Source organism: Chrysemys picta, chromosome 19, assembly GCF_011386835.1.
Source record: "Chrysemys picta bellii isolate R12L10 chromosome 19, ASM1138683v2, whole genome shotgun sequence".
Taxonomy (NCBI): Eukaryota; Metazoa; Chordata; order Testudines; family Emydidae; genus Chrysemys; species Chrysemys picta.
Window position 1 is genome coordinate 584939 of NC_088809.1, and position 22086 is coordinate 607024.

Genomic DNA, 22086 nt, shown 5'->3' on the forward strand with positions numbered 1-22086 from the left:
CCCTAGGGTGTGCCCGGGCCGGGCCGGGCATCCCCGCTTGGGCACCGCCGGCTCTGGGCGCCGCGGGGCACGAGAGGGGCTCTCACGCCCGCCCTGAAACCGCCCGGCTGGCGCGTCCCCTTCCACTGTGCGGCTGCGGAGGGGATCCCGGCGCGGGGGCTGGTTGCTATGTGCAGGTGGCACCTAGGGAAGCTATATGGCATCTCCGCGATTCCCTGGGAGCCGGGCCAGAGCCCACGCTGGAATTATTACTCGTGTCTCTTCGGGCAGTGCCTAAGGACCGACCAAAAATGGGGCCTGTGGTGCTAGGCGCCAGTCCCTGCCCAGACACTGAGCCCCTTTGGTGAAGCGCCTGGTTCAGGGAGATTGAGAGTCTCCCATAGACACCGGTGTGGGGAAAGGGCTCTAACACATATACATGCACATTCTATTCACATTTGCAGTGTGGCCAACTCAGCACTTTATTATGAGACTCCTAATCTTTGGTCTTTTTCTTATAGCTCCAGTGCCTGCAGCCAAATGAGTCAATGAGAACTTAAACTTTCCCATACATACAGTGTGTTTCTAGCCCTCATGGTCATGGGGAAATACATTGAAAACATGACCTACAAAACCAACATTTATTAGTTTAGAAAACCTCACAAGTTTTAAGACAAGCTTATGATGTTTGGGGCCCTGGCTAATTTCCCCCCTCACATTTAGGGTTGGCAATACCATAGGGATTGGGAGGACCAGCCAGGGGCACAGTCAGGATCAGGACTCCATTGTAGCAGGTGGTCTACGAATGCCTAGACATGATTCCTGAAGAGCTTTATGAGCTAGGAAGAAAGAGAAACTAGCGATACTATCTGATGTTGAAGGACTCTTTAGCTATGTACGGTTACAATAAAGTATTTTCATTTCATCTGTCAGCCTGCTCCATTGGCCCTTACCACAGCTCTGTACTCATGTGCTTGTGAACAGGGGAAACATTCCATGGCTGGCAGCTTCCTCCATATATTACTGCCTTCTTTTAGTATATTAATAGAAATAGAAGGCACTTGTAACATTCCTCCAGGTTTGGCTAAACTCTGTTACATGCTGAAGTGAGAATTGGGGGTAAGTCACCTTTTCCAGAAAGAGACATCTGGGAAGATGTGACTAGATAGGGAAACTTTGTGGTATTCCAGCTATGGACTGAAGACCCTGGCACACGTCTGCCTGGAGTGCGCCAGGTTGCAGCCCCTTTTCCATCTCCTTCAGAACCTTCTCCTCTGGTTCTGGATGCACTTTTCCCCACACCTCCTGATTTATGCATGCCCTAGCCATGTGCTTGGAGTTGGAATAATAGTAAGTTGGTTCCATATGGAGAATTCCCATTCTTCCTTGTCCTAGTTAAGGACCCTTTTTCTTTCCTAACCATAACCAGTACTCCTCTTCCATCTCCAGTATCCAAGAGAGGTAGCAAGCAGATCTGACATGTCTTCCTCACTGGAATGCCACAGTGTCTATCTACACGCAAACCATATCGAGGGACTAATTTTACCGAAGCTGATAATAGCTTTGGGTCTGGAAGGCCCATGCCTTTTTCCTTGTGGGAAGTCACTGCTACAGAATAATCACTGATACTTAAACGGACACATCCTGCAGTAAAATTGCTTCACATCTGAGATCATAGCCCAAGGGAAGAGACCAACCTGGTTTTGTTGGCACTGTGAGAAATAACCTAGCGCCTATATCCATCTCCTGGGCTTATATAGTCTGTGGGCCAGGATCATTAGTTAGAGCAGATGTGGAATTGGTCTTGGAACTCTTGAGACCAAAAGAAACGTGTACTTAAGGTTTTGCACATGACAGTGCACTTGCTCTCTCCATGGTCAAATTAGTGATTGTTCACAAATGGAAAATACGGGTCCAGATCCTCTGGTCCAGCCAAGCTGAGCTAAGTTTAGGACAGAAATAGGGGAGATCCAAAGATGACTTTAAAGTGGGTGCTAGTTTGGTCCCTGCTGTAAAGTAGAGCAGACTGAAGGTCTGCTGGAAGAGCAGATCAAGTGGGGTCCCGCAGGGATCGGTTCTGGGTCCGGTTCTGTTCAATATCTTCATCAATGATTTAGATAATGGCATAGAGAGGACACTTATAAAGTTTGTGGATGGTACCAAGCTGGGAGGGATTGCAAGTGCTTTGAAAGATAGGATTAAAATTCAAAATGATCTGGACAAACTGGAGAAATGGTCTGAAGTAAATAGGATGAAATTCAATAAGGACAAATGCAAAGTACTCCACTTAGGAAGGAATAATCAGTTGCACACATACAAAATGGGCAATGACTGCCTGGGAAGGAATGCTGAGGAAAGGGATCTGGGGGTCCTAGTGGATCACAAGCTAAATATGAGTCAACAGTGTAACGCTGTTGCAAAAAAAGCAAACATCATTCTGGGATGTATTAGCAGGAGTATTGTAAGCAAGACATGAGAAGCAATTCTTCCGCTCTACTACGCTGTGATTAGGCCTCAACGGGAGTAACGGGAGTATTGTGTCCTGCTCTGGGCACCACATTTCAGGAAGAATGTGGACAAATTGGAGAAAGTCCACAGAAGAGCAACAAAAATGATGAAAGGTCTAGAAAACATGACCTCTGAGGGAAGATTGAAAAAAAATGGGGTTTGTTTAAGACTGAGAGGGGACACGATAACAGTTTTCAAGTACATAAAAGGTTGTTACAAGGAGAAGGGAGAAAAATTGTTTTTAACCTCTGAGGATACGACAAGAAGCAATGGGCTTCAATTTCAGCAATGGGAGGTTTAGGCTGGACATTAGGAAATACTTCCTAACTGTCAGAGTAGTTAAGCACTGGAATAAATTGCCTAGGGAGGTGGTGGAATCTCCATCATTGGGAATTTTTAAGAGCAGGTTAGACAAACACCTGTCAGGGATGGTCTAGATAATACTTAGTCCTGCCATGAGTGCAGGGGACTGGACTAGATGACCTCTTGAGGTCCCTTCCAGTCCTATGATTCTATGCTCAGCTGCCCAGAGCCTCCAGATGCCAGCAGAGGATCAGATGGAGTCCGCAGTGTAGCTGACATACCTCCCTTTTTCCTGCTCATGTCCCTACACTGGTGAGTGGGAGATGTGATGGGGCATAGGTGGAAAGTAGTCCCTGGAGGGCCCAGTATCTGGGTTGTGGTTATCAGAAACATTCTGCTGGAAACTTTGGCTTTTGAAAGTTAAAGGCTTGGGGACACGTTGCCTCAGAAAGAGAGGCAAACAGTTTTCTATTCCCCCTCCCCAGCAGGTAACTGCTACACCAAAGTCAAAGTAGTGCATAGCCTGGCCTGCAGCTGGCATGGTGGGTGGGGTATGTGGCATGTTGGTGGCCAAACTCTCCCTCAGCTCTTCATTGAACACTAATCACCCGGAGCCAGGGGTCTCATCCAGTCAGAGGCAGCACTTTGTAGCTACTGCTTGCTTGTCAGATTGTCAGAGGTGCTGAACACCTGAGACTCTCACTACATTCAAGGGGAGCTCACAGAGGCTCAGCACGTCTGGAAAATCAGACTGCATGGTTACAGGTGCCATACAAATACCTCAGATACCAACAGCTTGCCAAGCAAAGTCCTGAGTAATACAATATACTGTGCTGGGCCTTTGCAAAGGCTCAGAAAGAGGCTAACGTGACCCCAAGAGACGGAGAGAAATTGCATTTGTATAGTCTTGGTTTTGGAACTATTTTGCATATGATGAAATAGCAAGATTTTATACCATCCCCCTCCTCAGCTAGCTGATAAGCCTTTGTACTTCAGTTAGCACTTTTCAGCTCAAGTCAATTAATGTAATTAGCCACAGCAGCAGAATAATTATAGAAATTGGACTTGAACTCTCGCTCAGCCATTCCCCCACAACCTTCCCCCTCATTACCTATTAAAGCAATGTTTCAGAGTAGCAGCCATGTTAGTCTGTATCTGCAAAAAAAAACAAAAGTACTTGTGGCATCTTAGAGACTAACAAATGTATTAGAGCATAAGCTTTCGTGGGCTACAGCCCACTTCTTCGGATGCATATATGCTGTAGTCCACGAAAGCTTATGCTCTAATAAATTTGTTAGTCTCTAAGGTGCCACAAGTACTCCTGTTTATTAAAGCAATGACACACTCCAGCCTTCCCAAAGGAGGAGGAGCATAATGCCTGGTTGCCAGGATACAGACCTTCTGTGACTTGTGACTGACAGGGATATTGTGTAACTTGTTGAGAGCCACAACCCAGATGTGCGTTGGCTGCAGGAGACAGGGACAGACTTGTCTCTCTTGAGAAGTGAATGCCTCAGTTCTACACATCAGGTGCAATACAGGAGGTTGCAATTTCTCGGCTCTGGTGAGAAAAAACACTTCTGGGCTCATGTGAGTATTTATAATGCCTTTCTGTCGGTAAATGGAAATGGTAATGACATCCGTGTTGGGTGGGTGTTCCATTGCCAGGCTTTTGAGGTAGCTGTCGCAGGAGTTAAATTGTTGTTCCTGTAAGAGTTAGTTGCACCTCTTTTTGCAGTGAATCAATCTGCTTCTGTTTATGTTTCATCTCCCTTGATGCACCAACCACAGACCTCACTTCGAAGCAGCTTCGCTGCCTGCTCCAGGGACTACTCCCTGGAGGAAAAAATTGGATTGAATCCCACAGGCCTCTGCTACCTGCTCTCTGTCTCTAGTTTACTGATTACCAAGACATCAGCAAAACTAAACAGCCAAGGCTCCGAAGTACTGCTGGGCAAAAATTTTTACCAAAACTTTTGGTAACTAACTGAAAAACTAACTGAAAAATGCATATTTGGGTTGACTGAAACATTTTACAATTTTCTGCAAGTTGTGCCAAATTGTTTTGGCCCCCAAAAAGTCCAAACATCTTGATTCTACATTTTCAGAATGACTTTTTGTTTTGAATTTTGCTTCAATTGTATTCCAAAAAATAACAAAAATAAATAAATATGAAACTAAACAAAATGAATCGTCGAACCAGAATTACATTTTCAACTTTTTTTTTGTTTCAATGACAAATGCTTGTTTTGGACCAACCCAAATGTCATTTCGTATCGATGTTTCAGGTCAGCTACAAAACTGAAAAATCAGTTATTCTCCCAGCTCTACTCCTAGGTTCCTTTCAGGCTATAAGCCCTGTTTGGTTATATTGTGCACAGCCAAGGTCACTGTTTGCACTAAACAACTAATACGTGTCACAGGTGCGACACTTCCATTTAGACCAACTACTGCAGCAATCTTGTTGTTGTGGTGATTGTGCTGTAATCACCTGCCCTATTGTGCTCCCTGCGTCTTCTCCTCCACAGTCACAGATAGAATTCTATCTCGTTTATGAAGGAGGTGGGCAAGTCTAATGTCCTCTTCCAAGCCAAAACTCAGAACCAGTACTTCATCTTCATCCTCATCCTCCTTCACCTACCAGCTACCTCTCCACAATCAGCTCTTCTTGAAACCTTGTCCTCCCTTTGCTTCCCTGACTCTGCCCTCTCTTGGTCCCTCTTTCAGTGCGTCCTTCAGGGGATCCTCCTCATCTACCCGCTGACTTTCTGTGGGGCCTTCACAAGGCTGCATCTTTGGACCCCTTCTCTACTTTATCTCCCTCTACACCTTAAGTCCATCTGCAAAGACAGATTCAACTACCACATCTGTGCTGACAGCTACCTCTCTACTCCCAAGCTGTCTCCTTCTGTTTAAACTAAAATCTCCGCCTGTCTCGCTGACTGCTCCTTGCGGATGTCTAGCCATTATCTCAAGCTCAACTTGGCTAAACCAGAGTTCCTAATTCCCCCCCCCCCCCCGCCCCAGCTTTTCAAGCAGTCACCACTACCTCCTTGTTTGATCACTGTGGACAGCCAGGAAGCTAAATATTCTAAGTCCATATTCCCTTGCTTCTCCCAGACGTTTGGAATCTTCCTTGAATGTTCTGTAGTCCACCTGCTCCCTACCATCCATGCGCTCCAGATCTGGTTGCCCCCTTTCCTCCTTCCAGCAGCCAGAAGGCGAGGATATGGCATACCACCCTAAGTTCTGCAGGAAGGCATCCTGATTTTTGCAGCAAACTGGAAATGCATCAGAAGTCTAAAATATGTGGAAAAACTTCCACAAAGAAGCATTTCATAAGACAATGAATGCTGTTATACAGTAGATCATGCAATGAAAATTAATTTTCTGGATATTTTTCTACAGATGTCCCACCACCACAGAATTTCCAGTTTGCTAAAGGCCTGAGGGGGCCTTGTGACAAATGTTAGTTTCCATGTGCCACAGAATGTAGTGGGCTGTGACGCAACCTACATGGAGCCCTCATCATACCCCTTGCAAGCAACGGGGTAAATAGAGAAATTCCAGTGCTCCGCATCAGTCTGTACCACTTGCTTAAGACAGAAGGATGTGCAGGAGCAGACTGGCTAATTCTGGATTTGCTGGCCCACTGCCATCCGACAGCTAACAGGAGGGCTTTCAGCCTGCTGTGGTAACACAGGGAGCATTCCCACTGCAGTGGCTTGCAGAACCAGTTATATCCTGGCTCCAAATGCAATTATCTGGCCCCAACCCATTCAGTGAATCAGCAAAGCCCAAACAGGCTGCAGTAGCTTGGTTTGCTCTGCGCCCTCCCCGGGGCTGGTGCGAATTGTAGGAAATTACCCAAGAGAATGGCCCAGCCAGTCAAAGGTGCGGGCATGGGCAGGTGAAAGGGCTATTGTGGACACCAGGGATGCTGGGGGCCTCTAGGCTTAAGAAGGGTGTATCTGGGCCCCAGCCAGAGAAGCGTTTCTGAGGGTCCTAGGCCTTGTCACGTGTGAGTGACCAAAACTGAGCGAGTCAGGCTGTGTGTCCCGCAAGCAAGGCACAGACAGAGCAACAGCTGCTGCAGAGAGCTTCTTACCTGGAGTGCTTGTTTGCAGCAAAGGGCAGCACCAGATGCATCCTGCTGTCTGAATGAGGATGATGCTGTGTCTGGTGGGCTGGGGGAGAGGGTGAGTCTCCCTGCCCTGTTGCTCCCAGGCCCTCATTCCCATCACCCAGCGGCTGGGCTCCATCCTACCCTGCCCACGGAGGCCTGGCTTTCTCACAGTTCCCAGGTACCCACCCCTCTGTCTGTACCATCACCTCAGGCTGTGAGCGAGGCCTCAGCCTCGCCCCGCCCGCCAGGGCTGAGGCATTGGTCCTTCTCACCTACGCTCTCATCCCAACTATCTCTGCCAACTGCAATGAAGCTTTCTGTGCCCTGGACTTGGGGGCCTGCCTGCTCTGGGCCCAGGACTGGGGGGTCGAGCCAAGGCATTCCTGCTCAGAATGGCTGTGCCTGCAGTTCTGGCCCCTCTGTTTCCAGAGGAGGCCATGCCTTGGGGCAGGCAGTGCCGGGTTTACAATGGCACCAGTGGCGCCATGGAGCTGGGTCCATGCTCAGAAGGGGCCCCGGCCTGCTCCGCTTGCACTGCGCCGAGACCCCACCAGCCCGCTGGCTCCTCCCTGACCATCACTTGCTCCTCTCGGCCTGCTCGCCAGCCAACCAAGCACTCCTTTCTGTCTCCTGGTCGGACCCCAGCGCACCTCCGGCTCTGGGCAGTCTCTGCTTCCCACCACCTGTTGAGCCCCACCTGTCTCCCCGGAGCTGAGCCACCGGGGACTGGTGCAGAACCCTGGCCAGTCTGTCAGTTTGGGGGAGGCAGTGTGGGGGGGCTTGGCTGGGCCCCTCCAGGCAAGTGGGTCCTGATGGAGCCCGGCCGGGGCAGGCCCTGGTCTGGCTGATCGCGCTACTCCAGAGGGACCGGAGTGACTCCCCGCCTTGGGACCAGCCCTGGCTGCACTGCCGGCTCAGTCCGGCAGACAGTCACCTCCCAGCAGGGCCGGTGAGTGCAGCCGGGAGGCAGGGTGCAGGGGAGTGGGTCTCTTCGGGGTCTGGGGGGTGCTGGGCTGTGAAGGGGCGGGGAGGATCTGTGTGTGTTGGGGCAGTAGGGAGTGGGGGTTCTGTGGGGGGTGCTGGGCAGTTGTGGGGCTGTGGGCAGGGGGGCACTGGGCAGGGGTGGTGTGGTGCAGGGCGCTGTGCATTTGTGGGAGGGTTGGGTGGGGGCGCTGGGCATAGCGAGTTCAGGGGAGCTCTGGCCATAGGGAGTTGGGGGGGTGTTGGGCGGGGCGGCTGTGTGGCGTGGCATGGGCCCACCCCTGACAGGAAGGGACATGCTGGCAGCACAGGGCCGGGCAAGACACGCTGCGTCGGGCAACTGCCGGTTTGTAAATAGTGCCCTTGCACGGGGCTGGGCAGAGCGGGGTCGCCCTGCGCCAGGCTCCATTGCCCCCGTGGGGGCTCACAAATATATTTGGCGCTGGGCTCACAAAAGGTTAATCCTGCCCTGGGGGCAGGGACAGGGAGCAGGGAGATTTGCTGAGCACTGCCTTTAGGAGACCTGTGGGGTTCTGGTGCATTGGTGGGGGAAGGTGTAACAGAGGGTGGGAGGGGAACAGGGCCTGGGGCTGCAGTTGTGGTGTCACACTCCCAGGGTGCACCATCAGGCTGAGACAGGTCTGCAATCTGCCAAGCGGCCTAGAGAACTATTCCCAAAGTCACTCTGGGGTCTGTGTCTTCATGCTGAGGTGCATCGTTACATGGTGATGAGGTCATAACACAGATGTCACGTCAACAACTCTGAGAGCAAAATGACCGAGCAGCAGCCTTCCCAGAATGCTCTGCTGCAGCACCCCATTCCCATCCCTGACTCCTCTCTGCTCTGTCTTCAGCCAGCCAGCTGCTGAGACCAGCGCCCACAAGCATGGACACTGAAGACAGCATCACAGAGCAGGTCTGCCAGGAGTCAGACGTCCAGGATGGCGAGTGAGTGTCGATCGCGGCAGGCTGGGGGCAATGTGAAAGGCCAGTTCCCATCACCAGCACTTGCTGACAGACCTGACCCAGGCCCCCTCCAGCTGAACTCAGCCCAACCTCTGTGTGACACCCAATAGCCCCCCAGCCCCACCCACACCCCCTGCTGGCACCCTGCATTAGCACAGGGGGGGTGGGTCCTGCCTCAGCAAAGCGGCCCCAAGAGATGGGTGTGCTGGGGGCTTCTGTTTCTGCTCTGCTCCTCAGCAACAAGGCTTCATTTATTCCTAAGAGGTGGCTTGTCTGGGACTCCTGTCACCCAGGAGGGGGAGGCAGGTTAGGAAGAAGCCAGCCCCGCAAAAGCCCACTGAGAGAGGCGGTAGTGGGCCCGGAGCCAAAGAAACACCAGCCCCATTGCCGTGGTTATTGGAGGCTCTCGCGGGACAAGCGAGGAGTCCGGTATGGCAGCTGCCCCCGGGTGGCCCCACGGTCTAGGCATTGCCTCCGCCGTCCAGGGGTCCAGGCTCGCCATGTCGGCTTGTGCTCGTCTCCTGCAGGCTGCGGGAAGTGGAGGTTGCAGGCCACACGGTGTTGCTGGTGAGGAATAAGATGGAGTTCAGTGCTGTGGGGAGCAAGTGCACACACGCCGGAGCCTCTCTCAGCAAAGGTAAAACCCGGCGGGTATCCCCAGCGGCTGGGCAAAGCTCAGGCCAGGGGCAAACGCAAGGAAGAGGCGACGGTGTCAAAGGAGACACTGTGCAGCGGCTGGGCAGCGGCTCTCCAGGAGCTGCCGCTTTTCTAATGCTTCTGCGTAGCAGGCTGAGCTTCTGTCTCACTGCACCTCTGAGCGAAAGGGCAAGGGAAGCCCACGCTGTCGCCCCCAAGTCAGGGACAGCCCAGCCCCCCGGTGGGAAGTGGACCAGGATTCAACTGCTTTTCAGGGGGCTGCCTTGCAGTGCCTCAGCAGGGTGTCATTGGCCTTGTCTGTGGACACTCACCAGACGGTTGTGTTTGGCTCCCTCCCCACACATACCAGGGTGCTTTGAAGCAGGGGTTCTCAAGAAATTTTTTGGTGGCCTCAGAGTGCAGCCACCAGCTATGGCTGGTGGCCGCTCTGATAATTTTTCCTAAAATACTCAATTAACTTTAGGAAAAATAAATAAATATGCACATATACATGTCCAAATCACTGTAATTTATTTATGTAGGGTTTTTTTGCAGACTCAATAATAAAAATAACGTACCATTGTCTCTGTTCTTTACTGGACCTAAACAGAACAGAAACAAATAATGTGTTTTGCATGTTCTTGTCCCTTTTTGTTGTTTCGTTTGCTTTTTGTGGTTGCTTATTTTTTTAAGACTTGCTAGGTAGTAAGTCTGTTTCTGTGAAAAGTGATATTAGTATTTTGTTAATATCACTTTTCACAGCAGCAGACTTGCTAGCTCGCAGGGAGGCAGTGAAAAGTGATATTAATAAACATACAAATATCACTTTTCACAACAGACTTACTCAGCCCTAGCAAGCCTGGGGACAAATTAAACCCTGGATGGGGAGGTGGGTAGGGAGGCAGCTGGGGGTCAGGGGCAATGAGGGGGGGGCGAGTCCGGGGACCAGAGCCCTTCAGCTGCGCAGCCGGGGACTGGGGCCAGAGGATGCAGTGGGGACAGGGGTTATGTTGGGAGTGCGGGGGGGAGGTGAGCTTTGGGCTGGCGAGCTTGGGGCCGGCAGTCACTGCCACATGGCTGGGGGCTGGACTGCGTGGCCCCACGGCTGGAGTCTGAAACCCTGCAGCTGGGTGTCAGAGCCCACTGCTGCACGGCCAGAGCCCAGGGTCAGAGGAGGCAGCAGGTTGGGGGCGGGCGGGGTGAGTCTGGGGCCAGGATCAGGGCTCAAAGCCCGTGGCCAGGGGATGGAGTCTGCCGCCACACGGATGAAACCTGTCGCCCGCCATCCCGGAACTGAAGCTCAAACCCCACTGCCTGCCTGCTCCTCCAGCGTTTGTGGCTCCAGAGGGGGACAGGGCCCACCCCCTGCTGGCAGCCCTGGGGCAGGGGCTACTGATTTGCCCCCCTCATCACCACCCAGGAGGCCATGGCCACACGAAAAGCCCCTGGTGGCCACATTTGAGAAACGCTGCTTTAAAGCCTCCCTTCTTCTGAGTAGGCTGCAGCACTGACTCTGTTTGGCCTCTCGGTCTTGCTTCCTGGGCACACGGTGTCTGTGTGGTACCCCTTCACAGAAGTGGGACCTCATGTCTGGCTACTCTAGCCTCCCAGGACCATTGCTGACCCCTCTCCCACTCTTTTCAAGAGCTCCCACCTTGTGGGCACTCTGGTTCACAGCTTACCCTTTTAGAGACATGTGCCAATGGACGCAAACAGACATCTTTGCACAGGGATTTTGGAAAACAATCACTCTTTACTGGGCTAAACAGTTACACCAGCACGCCATTTCCTGCCTCAGTTTCCTCACCACTCTCAAGCATTCTGTGGGAACTAAGCAGTCTCCTAAGGAGTCCAGGGTCTTTCCTCTCCCCATTCCCTCCTGCACATGGCTTCTCTTCCAGAACATAGAGTCGCTCTCTCTACGCCCTAAAAGCAGTGGCTTTCTACACCCTGAAATGCCCTGTGAGAGGCCCTTTTTATAACTTTCAGTCCCCTTTGTCAGCTGACCTCCAATCAGCTTGAATTCCCCACGGCCAGGTGATCAGTTGCCTTGTTACCAGCCCACCAGGTAAACTGGTGCTTCTGAGCAGTACTCAGCTCACTGACCATGGGGGCCTCCACTTGAATAGAAGACCTAACGGTTTAACAACCCACCATTGTTAGTCCTGTGTCAACACCTCTGGCAATTTCAGCCTAAGATGGAGGTAAAAAGACAGCAGAGGAACCAGACCAGCCTTGCAATCCAAATGGAGTTTGCAGTTTAGTCTAGATACATGTAGAGTCCATAATATCAACCATAATTCCTAAGTTGTACACAGGATTCCCCAAATGATCTCCCCCCATACAGTACTTCTCAAGGATAGTGAAGAGGTACACAGTGCTGCTTCGCAACACCCAATGAGGAGAACAAGAAATCCTGAACCCAGTTTGCGGAAGTGAACAATTTACCCATGGTACATCACATCACAGTCCGAGCTGGGAATAGACTCCAGGAGTCCTGACAACAAGTTCTGTTCTACACACTAGACAACACTTTCCTTGGTTTGTGACTTGCAGGAGTCTTGGCGGGTAACAGACTGCGCTGTCCCTGGCATGGCGCCTGCTTCAATATCAGAACTGGAGACATTGAGGAGTATCCAACGCTGGACTGTCTTCCCTGCTTTAAGGTGACATTATCCTTGTTACTTTCCATTCTGCACTCCAGCTTGTTCTGTCTACTCTGTGTTTGCTCCCCTTTTTGCCTCATCCATTACAGTCCCTGCCACTTCACAGCCAGCCTGGGCCCTGAGGGCCTCACCAGCGATTCCGCTGAAGTGTTAGAATTCTCTTCCCTGCCCACCGCTCTCCATAGTGGTTACTGAAGAACTGGTTTTCAGGACCATTTGGCTCTAGGACCTAAATGCCTTTTCAGAAGCCTTGTTAGGCCCCTGGCCCCACATTGACTAGTAGTGCTTTTGAAAGGAAGAAGGATTCTCACAACTCTCTGAAGACAAAGCCTGTAACACTTCTGTAAGTGCTAGCAGTGTCTGTTTGAGCTGCTTTGGCATTGAAAGGTGCGTAAAGGTCACTCTGAGCTTGTCAGGTGGAGTGCGGTGTTCTGTGGGCTTGGGTGATCAGCTGGATAGAAGAGTCCAAATGTGACCTGCCCAAGACCACCTTCCGCAGAGGGGCACTAGCTCTCTTCACTCTTCAGAAGAGTGAAACACGAGACCGTCCAGCACGCTTTCTTTTTCCCTTTGGGCTGCTCTAGCTTTTTACCTTAGGCCGAAGGCCCTGGGTTGCTTCTTTGGCATCAGGTTGCCTTATTAGTTCCACATCCTCATTGGGCCTTCACTGAAGACCAGCCCACCTCCAGTGCCCACCCTCCTCCTTAGTGCCACTTGACCCCAGAGTAACACAGGCTTTGGTAGCAGCCAGCTCCTGCAGGACACACACACTCCAAAACAGAGACTCCTCAGGAAATTCCCAGCAGCCTCAGCTATGCACTGAAATCCCACTCTTCTTTGGTCTTCGCAGGTGCGAGTGGAAGACGGGAAGGTATTTATTACTGCAAAAAAAAAGGTACTGACCTCACCTGCTCTCACTGAGTAACCACAGCAAAGGTGGTCCAGGGACCAGTTACCATTGTTTGAATAATTTCTTTTCTTTCTGCCAGGACCTTGAAAGTGACCGAAAGCTGAAGGCCATGAGTGAGCGATGCCGGAGCAACGAGAACACAATGCTGCTCCTGGGTGGAGGTCAGTGAATCAGTAGACAAGCTCTGAACACAAGCACCTGTGCTTTGGTCATGTTGTTTGTATGTCAGCCCTTTGGGCACATGCTGGGTCTGCTGGGCTCTTCTCCGGGGGCGCGAGTGGCGCTTTCCTCCTGCATGGCTGGTGGGTCGTGCCAGAAGGGGTGAGACTCATGTTTCTCTCATAGGCACAGCTGCACTGGTCTGTGCAGAAACACTTCGTCAGGAAGGCTTTACAGGCAGGATCATCATGGTAACCAAAGAAAAGCATGTCCCATATGACAGGACCCAACTAAGCAAGGTTTGTGCATGGCCAGAGCTGCTCTTAAGAACTGCGATTGAGGGGATGGCCTGGGGAGGGCGGGGGGAGGACAGGAATTAGTAGAAGCTTCAGTCAGAGAACCACAGTCAGAGCTCCGTTAGCTAGGGCTGTGAGCAGAGCCCGGTTACATTGTTCAGCAAATGTCCCTGACCCACTCCCTATAGTGCCTCCTCGTGGAACAGGCTTGGACAGAAGCAGTTCTGAGCCAGTGATCTTACCCCATTCCCTGCAGCCCCCTCCTGCTATAGACGTGGTTGGCTTGGGGGGAGGACAATTCAATTTACTAATAAGAAAACACATTGCCCATTGTGAACATTTCCCATAAGGAAACTCCAGGAATCCAGATTGCAGCTCAGGTGCTGTTAACCTCTTGAACAGCGTGATTGGCTTTGTGGAGCTGCTCCTCATGCTTGTTGCTTTGCTTTTCTTCCAGGCGATGGACAAGACACTAGAGAGCATTTACCTGAGGCAGCAGGACTTCTTTGAGGCTCATGGCATAGAAGTTTGGACTGACAAAGAGGTGAAGGAGCAGCAGCAGCTCAATCTTTATCAAAAGATTAGTCCTTGTCCCTAACACTGGTCTGGGAGCAGGGGACCACTGCTGCTGAATACTGTAGTTCTCTAGAATGGTGGGTCTATTAGTCACTCTGCCTGGTCACACACCAAAATCAGGTTTACCTGCTGGGCCCTGCTGTACAGGTTTTGATGCATTGGTACATGTGGGTAGTGGCAGACAGGCAGCAGTCGCATGGGAGGGAGGTGACTTTAGAAGGGGGCATATGGCACACTGGAGGTTTGGGATGGCTGGCTCCGAACTGAACCGTAGCATTCTCCCACCTTGTACTTGGGTGCAAAGAGCAGACTGGGCGGGGGGCACACAGGTCCCTGGGTGGCTATGCGCTACGTGTACTTAGCCAGGCTGTGGAACGGAGGAGTGAGCAGAACACTGCCCCGTGCCTTTCCGTGCTGCAGGTGGTGTCCGTGGACACGCAGGGGCAGAAAGCCCACTTCCAGGATGGGGCCGTCCAGAGGTACGACCAGCTCCTCATTGCGACAGGCAGCAGGTGAGAAAGCGAGGCAGCCATGTTTGCTCAGCACAGGGGGCCTGAGGGGGAAGAGTGCAGCAGGCCTTTGACCTCGTGCTCACAGGGGGAGAGGGCAGGCACAGCTGCCTTTTAATAAGCACGGCAACTGTAACTGAAGTCTCCTCTCCCACAGCCCCAGGCAGCTCCAGTGCCCCGGCTCAGACCTGGAGAACGTGTGTTCCCTGCAAACCCCAGAGGATGCTAACAGGATTCTCCACCTAGCAACTGGCAAGAGGGTGGTGATTCTAGGCGCTTCATTCATTGGTACGAGACTGGCGTAGCAACTGCCTGACTTCACACAGCGAGTCAGAATAGGGTGGGGTCAGATCACTAATTGTAAGCCGAGCCTTGAAATCTATTTTCACTGTGTGCTGATTAACCAAAGGCCATTTGCCAAAAGCGGCTGCGATGCTCAGTGGTGGGTGGCCGCTCCGTGCTGTTCTGGGCTGTGCATTACTCTGTGGGGGGTGCCCCACCCCAAGCCATTCCTCTGGAAGCACCAAAAACTGCAAACAGCACTTGGACCTGGGGGAAGGGGATTTATTTTATGGAGATGTCACCTCATCCTTCAGGAGTGCAGGCTGCCTTGTTCAGCACCATCTGGGAGAGTGGGGGTTTGCTGTGCCCTGGGGAGGCAAACAGGCCCGAAATGCAGCTAGTGGGGTGCATAGGGGGATGGAGAAGTCTTTGCCCCTCCTGGTACTTGGATCCCTGGTGAATCCCAGAAAGATTGAGGATTCTAGAGAGTGATACTTGTATAAAAGCAGGCAGCAGGGACAGTATCTCTGACACACTTCCCACCCCCAGGGGTAAAAGATTTCCAGCTTCATCCCTATTTCCAGGGAGAAGGCTGGTGGTGGGGGTGGGGTACTTGTGCCAATTTCACTGCAGACATGTCCATTGTGTGCAGGGATGGAGGTTGCTGCCTTCCTTTCAGACAAGGCCAGCACCATCTGCGTGGTGGAAAGAGAGGAGTTCCCCTTCCAGGCAGTGCTGGGGCCTCAGGTCGGAGGTGTTGCCATGAAGGTATAGTTAATAGCAGACAGAGAATGCACACAGATCCAAGTGGTGTGGAAGCCCTACACTGCACACGCACAGTCACACAGTGAGTGCAAACCTCCCGCCCGCTCTGTGCCCGAGACACCACACTTACCCCTCCCTACCCACCTTGCACACAGCTCACCAGCTTGGACAGCTGGGCCTCATGTGCACACACATGGGCTATTCCCAGCCATCCCTCCCTAGCCACACTGGTCTCCTCTCAGCCCCTCTCGATTCTGGCCGATTTGCATGCCTCATGCTCATGTCTGCCCCAAGCTAATATTCCCGCCTTATGTGCTAGGGCTCCCATCTGAGCAGACTGGGGACCCAGAAGGAGGCGTGGCTGTTCCTCCATCAGCTGTAGGAGATGCCAGCTCTCTCATCCACAGGACCTGCTTGGGAAGGTGGGGTGGTACTTGGAGAACCCTAGTGGGCAGCTATCTGCCTGGGTTTCTGGAAGGGGAGGAATGTGTAATTGTTGAATTAATCAGGGATAGAACATTGATGAGAAGAGCTATTTGGGGCTGGGGTAATTCCTCTTCCTTGTTTCAGATGCTGCAGAATAAAAGAGTGAAATTCTACATGAAGGCTGAAATCTCTGAGCTGCAAGGAGAGAACAGAAAGGTTAGCAAGTCCTTAACACCAGCTCCACACCTGGACTGCTCCCAATGTGGGCCTATACCGTTCCACTCCCATCCTGTGTTCCTTCCACAGCCTGCGTAATCTCCAGTCTCCCAGAGCACTAAACTCTATACTTGTTTCACATACACAGGCACTAGCTTGCTTTCCACTGCCCCTAGGATCAGAGTCTCCTGGGCCCAGAAACATGGATTGGGTGGTCCAGGGTCTGAGGAAGCAAAGCATCATAGCGAGGGCAGGCGGGGTGTGTGTGTGTCTAGGGGGAGGAGGCTCTAAGGCAGCATCTCAGTGAATAGTGTTGCCTCTTTCCTAGGTTACAGAGGCTGTTCTGGCCAGCGGAGAGAAGCTACCTGCAGATGTGGTGGTGGTGGGAATAGGTAAGAGACTAACCAGTACACCTTTGCTTCCCGTAGACCCCATCCGTATCTATGCTGCCCCTTACCTTCCAGGACCTCTGCATATCCAACACTAGCTAAAACCCAAAGCAATGCTGCCCACCGTAAAACAGAGCCTGGCTAGCTCACCTTCCAAGACTAACTCCCAAGAGAATAATTACTCTCTCTACCCTAGCCCCAACCAACCCCAGCCCCCCCGAGGTACCCTGAGCAGGACATGCTTGTGACTTGATTGCCTCACATTCTCCCTTCCTGTAGTGCTGCTCCAGTAGTGTTCTCCCCCCCCCCGGATCCATTCTTACTCATTGCACCCGTTACCCAAATACCTTGTCCTGCTTAGAACTGGGGTTTGATTACCCCTCATGCAGCTCTCCTTGTCACCCTCCCCTCCATATGCTGCGGTTTGTTCTTACTGTGCTTTACCAACTCCAGCCCATGCGAGATTGAATGATACTTAAACAGCTGTGCTCCCCCCACACTGGCCTACATGAGCTTTCTTCACGCTCCTGCCACACCTCTTGCGTGTCTTCGTCTTTCCCCAAGGTGTCACCTCCAACTCAGCTTTCCTGAAGGACGCTTCAATTGCTATGGACCGTAGAGGGGCCATCCTGGTGGATTTGGTGCGTAAGTTCCTGCGAGGCACGCACATATCACATTTAAGGTTCCGTGCATTCTAGGTCACTAATCACCCCTTCTCCCTTCTTAGTTCATGCAAACCAACGTCCCAAGAGTCTTTGCTGCTGGAGATGTGACTTCATTTCCAGTCACACTGTTCGGTGGGATGACCGCCACCATCCGTCACTGGCAGATAGCACAGGCTCATGGTGAGGGACTGCAGCAGCATTAGCACTATCTGTGTCTGCCTCCCTTCCCAACACAGCTGGAAAAACAGGCTTGAGAAATGGTCACAAGGCTGCAAGGCCTGTGCCTGGGGCAAGTGGGCTCCAGGACATGCACAGCCACTACCTATGCACCAAACCAGCTCCACTGACCAGCCCACATGCCATGCAATGGGGCCAGCTATGACCAAATGTCAAAGGGAGGGAGGGGAAGGGGTCATGCACTTAGAGGTGGGTAGCTGCTGCTGCCAGCCGAGTCAGTCATTGGAAGCAATATCCCGCTTCCCACCTTGAGCCAAGGCAGGAGACAGACTTCAAGAGGAGAGAGCCGATGAACCTGAAGTTTTAAGTCTCCCGTGAAAGTATCTTCTGGAAAAATACATTCTCCCCTCCTGGGGTTCTCTGGGTCGTTTCAGGTCACACTGCTGCTTTAAACATGCTGAAGAAGCAGAAGGCATTGCACACCGTTCCTTTCTTTTGGACCTCGCTGCTTGGAAAAAGCATCCGCTATGCAGGTGGGAGGGGAGCAGAAACCGCCATCCCCCGCCCCATACCTGTGCAAAGCTAGGTGCTCAGATACTGCAGGGATGGGGACCTTATAAGCACCCAGACAGAGGTTTGAACCATTCTCCAAGTCAATCAGAGAGTGAGAGTGAGAAGTCCCCCACCCCCAAGCCCCTGCTTTACTTTGGGGAAGCTACAGCTGAAAGCAGAAAACCCAGTGTCAAGTCATAGCCCAGGACATTTGGGTCAGAGGTCATGTCCCCAGGGGACAAGGGTCACCCTCTCTCCCCTTGGCCACAGCCCGAGCCCTAACTGCAGGGAACATGCAGCCCAGCTCTCACCTCAAGGTCCTTCCACTGGTCTACTGAGCTGTCTCCCCCCCACACCTGCAGTTATTTGGTCATTGAGCTTAAGGGGCATGGTGGCATCGGCCCAGACCCAGGCCTCACTACATCTTCTGTGTTTGCAGGCTATGGGAAAGGATACACAGAGACTGTTGTGAAGGGAGATCTGGAGCAGCTGAAGTTCTTGGTCTTTTACATCAAGTGAGTGAATCTGTAGCCCAATTAGCTTGGAACTCTTGGCAAGTCAGAGCCAGACCCAGCTAGTGAATCTGCCAAGAATTTACTCTTCCTGTGCAGGATGCAGCACCGATGTCCATGGTGCTCAGGGGGATGGTCCTTGGCAGTACCGCAGGGGGCATGCTCCACACCACCCTTCCAAGAGTGTGCATGAGAGTGTTGCCGTCCATCCAGCTTCTGCATGGTGTGGCAGGGGCATGGAAAGGAGGGAGGAACAGGCCACCAGAGAAGAAGATTGACAGATCTTTCAACAGCCTCCCTGGTTTATAGAAAAGCTTCCTTTTGAGGTTCAATATTAAAACTGTAGGGTCCCAGAATCCAGAGACTGAGACATATCAGCCCTGGAGAGAGGAAGGGAGAAGTGGGATAGCATGTTTTCACTCTACCCGACTCTTAACCCATTCAGCACTTGATCCCCGTGGGCACTGTGCACTTTAACAGACCCGCACTTCACCATGGAGAGCCTGCACTGTCTCTGCCCATGGGGATCCCAGCTCCTGCCCAGCTCAGAGCCGATCAGAATAAAGCTGGCCCTAGACCAGCAGTCCCTTAAGCTCTAGGAGGCTGCAGTGATCTGTCACTCAGGGGGCTGGAGGGGAGAATCTCTCAATTTGCTGAAGCTTTTCTCTTTCAGGGATGATTATGTGATTGCCGTTGCCAGCCTGAACTTTGACCCCATGGTCTCCCTGGTAGCCGAGGTCATGTACTCTGGCAGACAAATCTCAAAAGCACAGGCCCAGTGAGTAACTCAACTGACCCACTAAGTTCATGCCCCATGAGGTTACTGCTGCCTCGTTAGCATCAGCCCTGCCTGGGCCAGAGCACTGTCACAGGCAGGCCTTTCCTCAGCATCCTTTCTTCTGTTGCAGGTCCTCTGATATAACCTGGATGAAGCAAGCCTAATGCGAGACTGCCTGGGGGCCCTGTAACACCCCCACAGGCGCAATCATTTCCCATACCCCCGTCCTCCCGCTTAGGAGAAATAAAAACCAGCATGAAACAGAGCAGGAGCCCGGCTTTTCATGTCTGCAATCACAACCACAGCATCCCTTCTCTTTACGTGGGAAAGTTTATTTGGGGGGGGGGGGGGGGGGGTGAGAAGGAAGGAGAAGAGAAGTGCTGGATCAACCAGACATAACTTGTCCTCTCTTCTGTAGAGGGGAAACCGTTGGGCTGAAGAACAGCAGGCTACCACAGAGTCCTGGAACTCAGCTGAAGGGTGGTCGTGGCCAGGGTCTGAGCAAACAGGGGAAGCTCGTATCCCAACCATGCAGTCAGTCTGACAGCTCTATTTTAAAAAATGCCTCTGAATATTGGCCAGTAAGATAGAGGAGCTTTCATGGAAATTAGTAGCGTATCTAACAAACAGCAAAGCAGGAAGAGGCAACTTTTCTCCAGCAAGGGGAGCTGTAGCCTAGATAAGTCTTTCACACAGCTAGAATCTAGCCCCACGTGCTCTGTCAAAGAACTAAAGCGTAATGCATTATCACTAATACTGCACCCCCACTAGTTAACATGGGCACACGGTGCCAGAGGAAGTTAGATGACATTAAATGTTTCCTAGGCTGAGGCCTGCTACAAGAGCATCACTTGGGAACCCTAAATATTGCATTAGTTTCCTCAGTGTTTCCTACCTCTAGTGATTCATGTCAGCCCCTCCCAGCCCTGGGAATCCCAACCCCCAGCCTAGGTTATGTGCCACTCTCCCCCAGCATGGAATGTTATCAGCTCTCTCGGGCTACATCTCTGCTTGGAGAGGAGACTTAACGGGAACAGCCAGATGGTGCAGGAAGGGCTCTGTGCCTGGGGGAAGAGTTACAGAATCTCCTGTGCCCAAAGTGGCTGGTAGGTGCTGCTTTCCACAGGCAATGTAACGGACTGGGTCATGGGCGGTCACATGGCAGTTTGCAGGGTAGAGTCAAGCTGTGCGAGCTGGTCAAGCTCCACTTTGGGCAACAGCATTCTGCTAGCCTAAAAATCACCCTGGCTTTAATTGGATAGAGCATTCAATCACTTTCTGGCCTAAGCTGCCCCAGTGTGGCAGTAGCTGTTGTGTTCCTTCCCAGATACAGCTGAGTTTTAGCAGTGGGGAAAAGTAGTTGTGTGGTTTGCAGAGCACAATGGACTCCTGCATGATGAGAGGGGGCACTAAAAATGGTAAAATTTAACTGTGCTAAACCATGTGGTGATGACAGCAGGGCAAGGGAAAGCGAGAAGAGTTGTCCCATTCTTTAGAGCTACATGATTTGTGGCACCTTATATTTGTCAGCACCTGACATTTCGAGAGCTGTCTGAGGAGACCCCTTCCAAGACAGCAACGGCTGAAATGGAGGAAGTGGAAGCAGAGCAGGAAGGGTGGCCCAAAGAGAGAGAGCTGCTCAGGTGGCCCCATATAGAGCAATTGCTTCTACCTCATTCAAAACCAACTCTTCCCCCCCCCCCCCAACATACTCCAGCACATGCTCAACACTGAGCAGAAGCCAGATGCCACGTCTGACCTCACAATACAGAAAACCCAGCCAGCTGCAATAGAAGGGACTGACTATGGATCAAAGGCACAGAGGGTCCCCCCCATGGTCACCTAACAATGACTGAAGATGAAATAAATTCAGCTCTGGCATGACAAGCTCCAACCCCAAACCAGCTGAGTTAGGGACTAGGAGGCGTTTAGCTTGAAGACCATCCATGGACATACTCCAGCAGTCAGGAAGCTCTGTATCAATGTCAATTGATCTTGAAATGCCTGGACTAGAGCCTTTGACAAAGCCCCTGCCTGTGCTGGTCCCAGACCAAACCAAGTAGCCCAAGCTGGTGGAAGGCAGCCTCCCATCACATGGTATTACTGCCAAAGACACATTGCAGGAATAACCCTATTGCCATGGCCTGGCAGACCACTTTACACAGCTCAGCCTCCAAGCAGTGAGAGCCCCACCTGGCTCAGCCTTCAGCTGGCCTGCCTGGACGCTCAGTCTGGCTCCTTCAAGAGCTTATTGTGCCACTGAAGCTTTTTTCAACCCTGTGACCATCAGCCATGTAGCAGCATCCTTTGGGGAACATGCTTCATAACCCATGGGTTCCAACACACAGCCTGGATGAACATAAATCCAGCCAGGGAGCAGGGGGGAGTTGATTCCTAAATCAGACCCGTTTCTCCTCCCCACCCACACTTGCAAGGTGAGGAGAAACCAGTCTGGCAGGCTCAGCTGTGCTTTCTAGCCTCCATGGGAGGGCCACTCCCTGGGAAAGCCTGAGTGATCACTGCCCAGCCCACGTCTGCTGGAAAGCAGCACCTCCAGGCTGCTTCTGCTGCAGGGAGGGGGTCCCGCCTCAGGAGGAAAGCAGCTTGCACTTGGCAAGGGCTTGGCTGGTCCCTGACCAAGAGCACCACCTGCCAAGCTGCTTTCTGGGGCTGCTCTGTGCTGCAAGTAGGGAGGACGGTAATCGCCAA

At 52.1% G+C, this 22086-nt stretch overlaps 1 protein-coding gene across 4 annotated transcripts in view; it reads left to right on the plus strand.

The window, feature by feature from the left end:
* The window catches only part of LOC101946222 (apoptosis-inducing factor 3), a 20957-nt gene extending 1317 nt beyond the window's left edge, over window positions 1-19640 (plus strand). For 2 of the 4 annotated variants that reach the window (XM_065573110.1, XM_065573111.1), the window contains exons 2-19: window positions 8752-8845; window positions 9391-9500; window positions 12056-12165; window positions 13016-13060; window positions 13155-13236; window positions 13421-13533; window positions 13988-14074; window positions 14527-14618; window positions 14773-14903; window positions 15550-15665; window positions 16233-16304; window positions 16633-16696; window positions 17258-17334; window positions 17421-17538; window positions 17970-18068; window positions 18527-18602; window positions 19273-19377; window positions 19508-19640. In XM_065573110.1, the coding sequence (XP_065429182.1) occupies window positions 8752-8845; window positions 9391-9500; window positions 12056-12165; window positions 13016-13060; window positions 13155-13236; window positions 13421-13533; window positions 13988-14074; window positions 14527-14618; window positions 14773-14903; window positions 15550-15665; window positions 16233-16304; window positions 16633-16696; window positions 17258-17334; window positions 17421-17538; window positions 17970-18068; window positions 18527-18602; window positions 19273-19377; window positions 19508-19541 (1625 nt within the window). In that variant the 3' untranslated portion in view covers window positions 19542-19640. Of the gene's footprint in view, window positions 1-4162; window positions 4381-8751; window positions 8846-9390; window positions 9501-12055; window positions 12166-13015; window positions 13061-13154; window positions 13237-13420; window positions 13534-13987; window positions 14075-14526; window positions 14619-14772; window positions 14904-15549; window positions 15666-16232; window positions 16305-16632; window positions 16697-17257; window positions 17335-17420; window positions 17539-17969; window positions 18069-18526; window positions 18603-19272; window positions 19378-19507 lie in introns of those variants that run through there. The other 2 variants (XM_065573112.1, XM_042858053.2) reach the window with 2 other exon arrangements.
* The last annotated feature ends 2446 nt before the right edge of the window (window positions 19641-22086 follow it).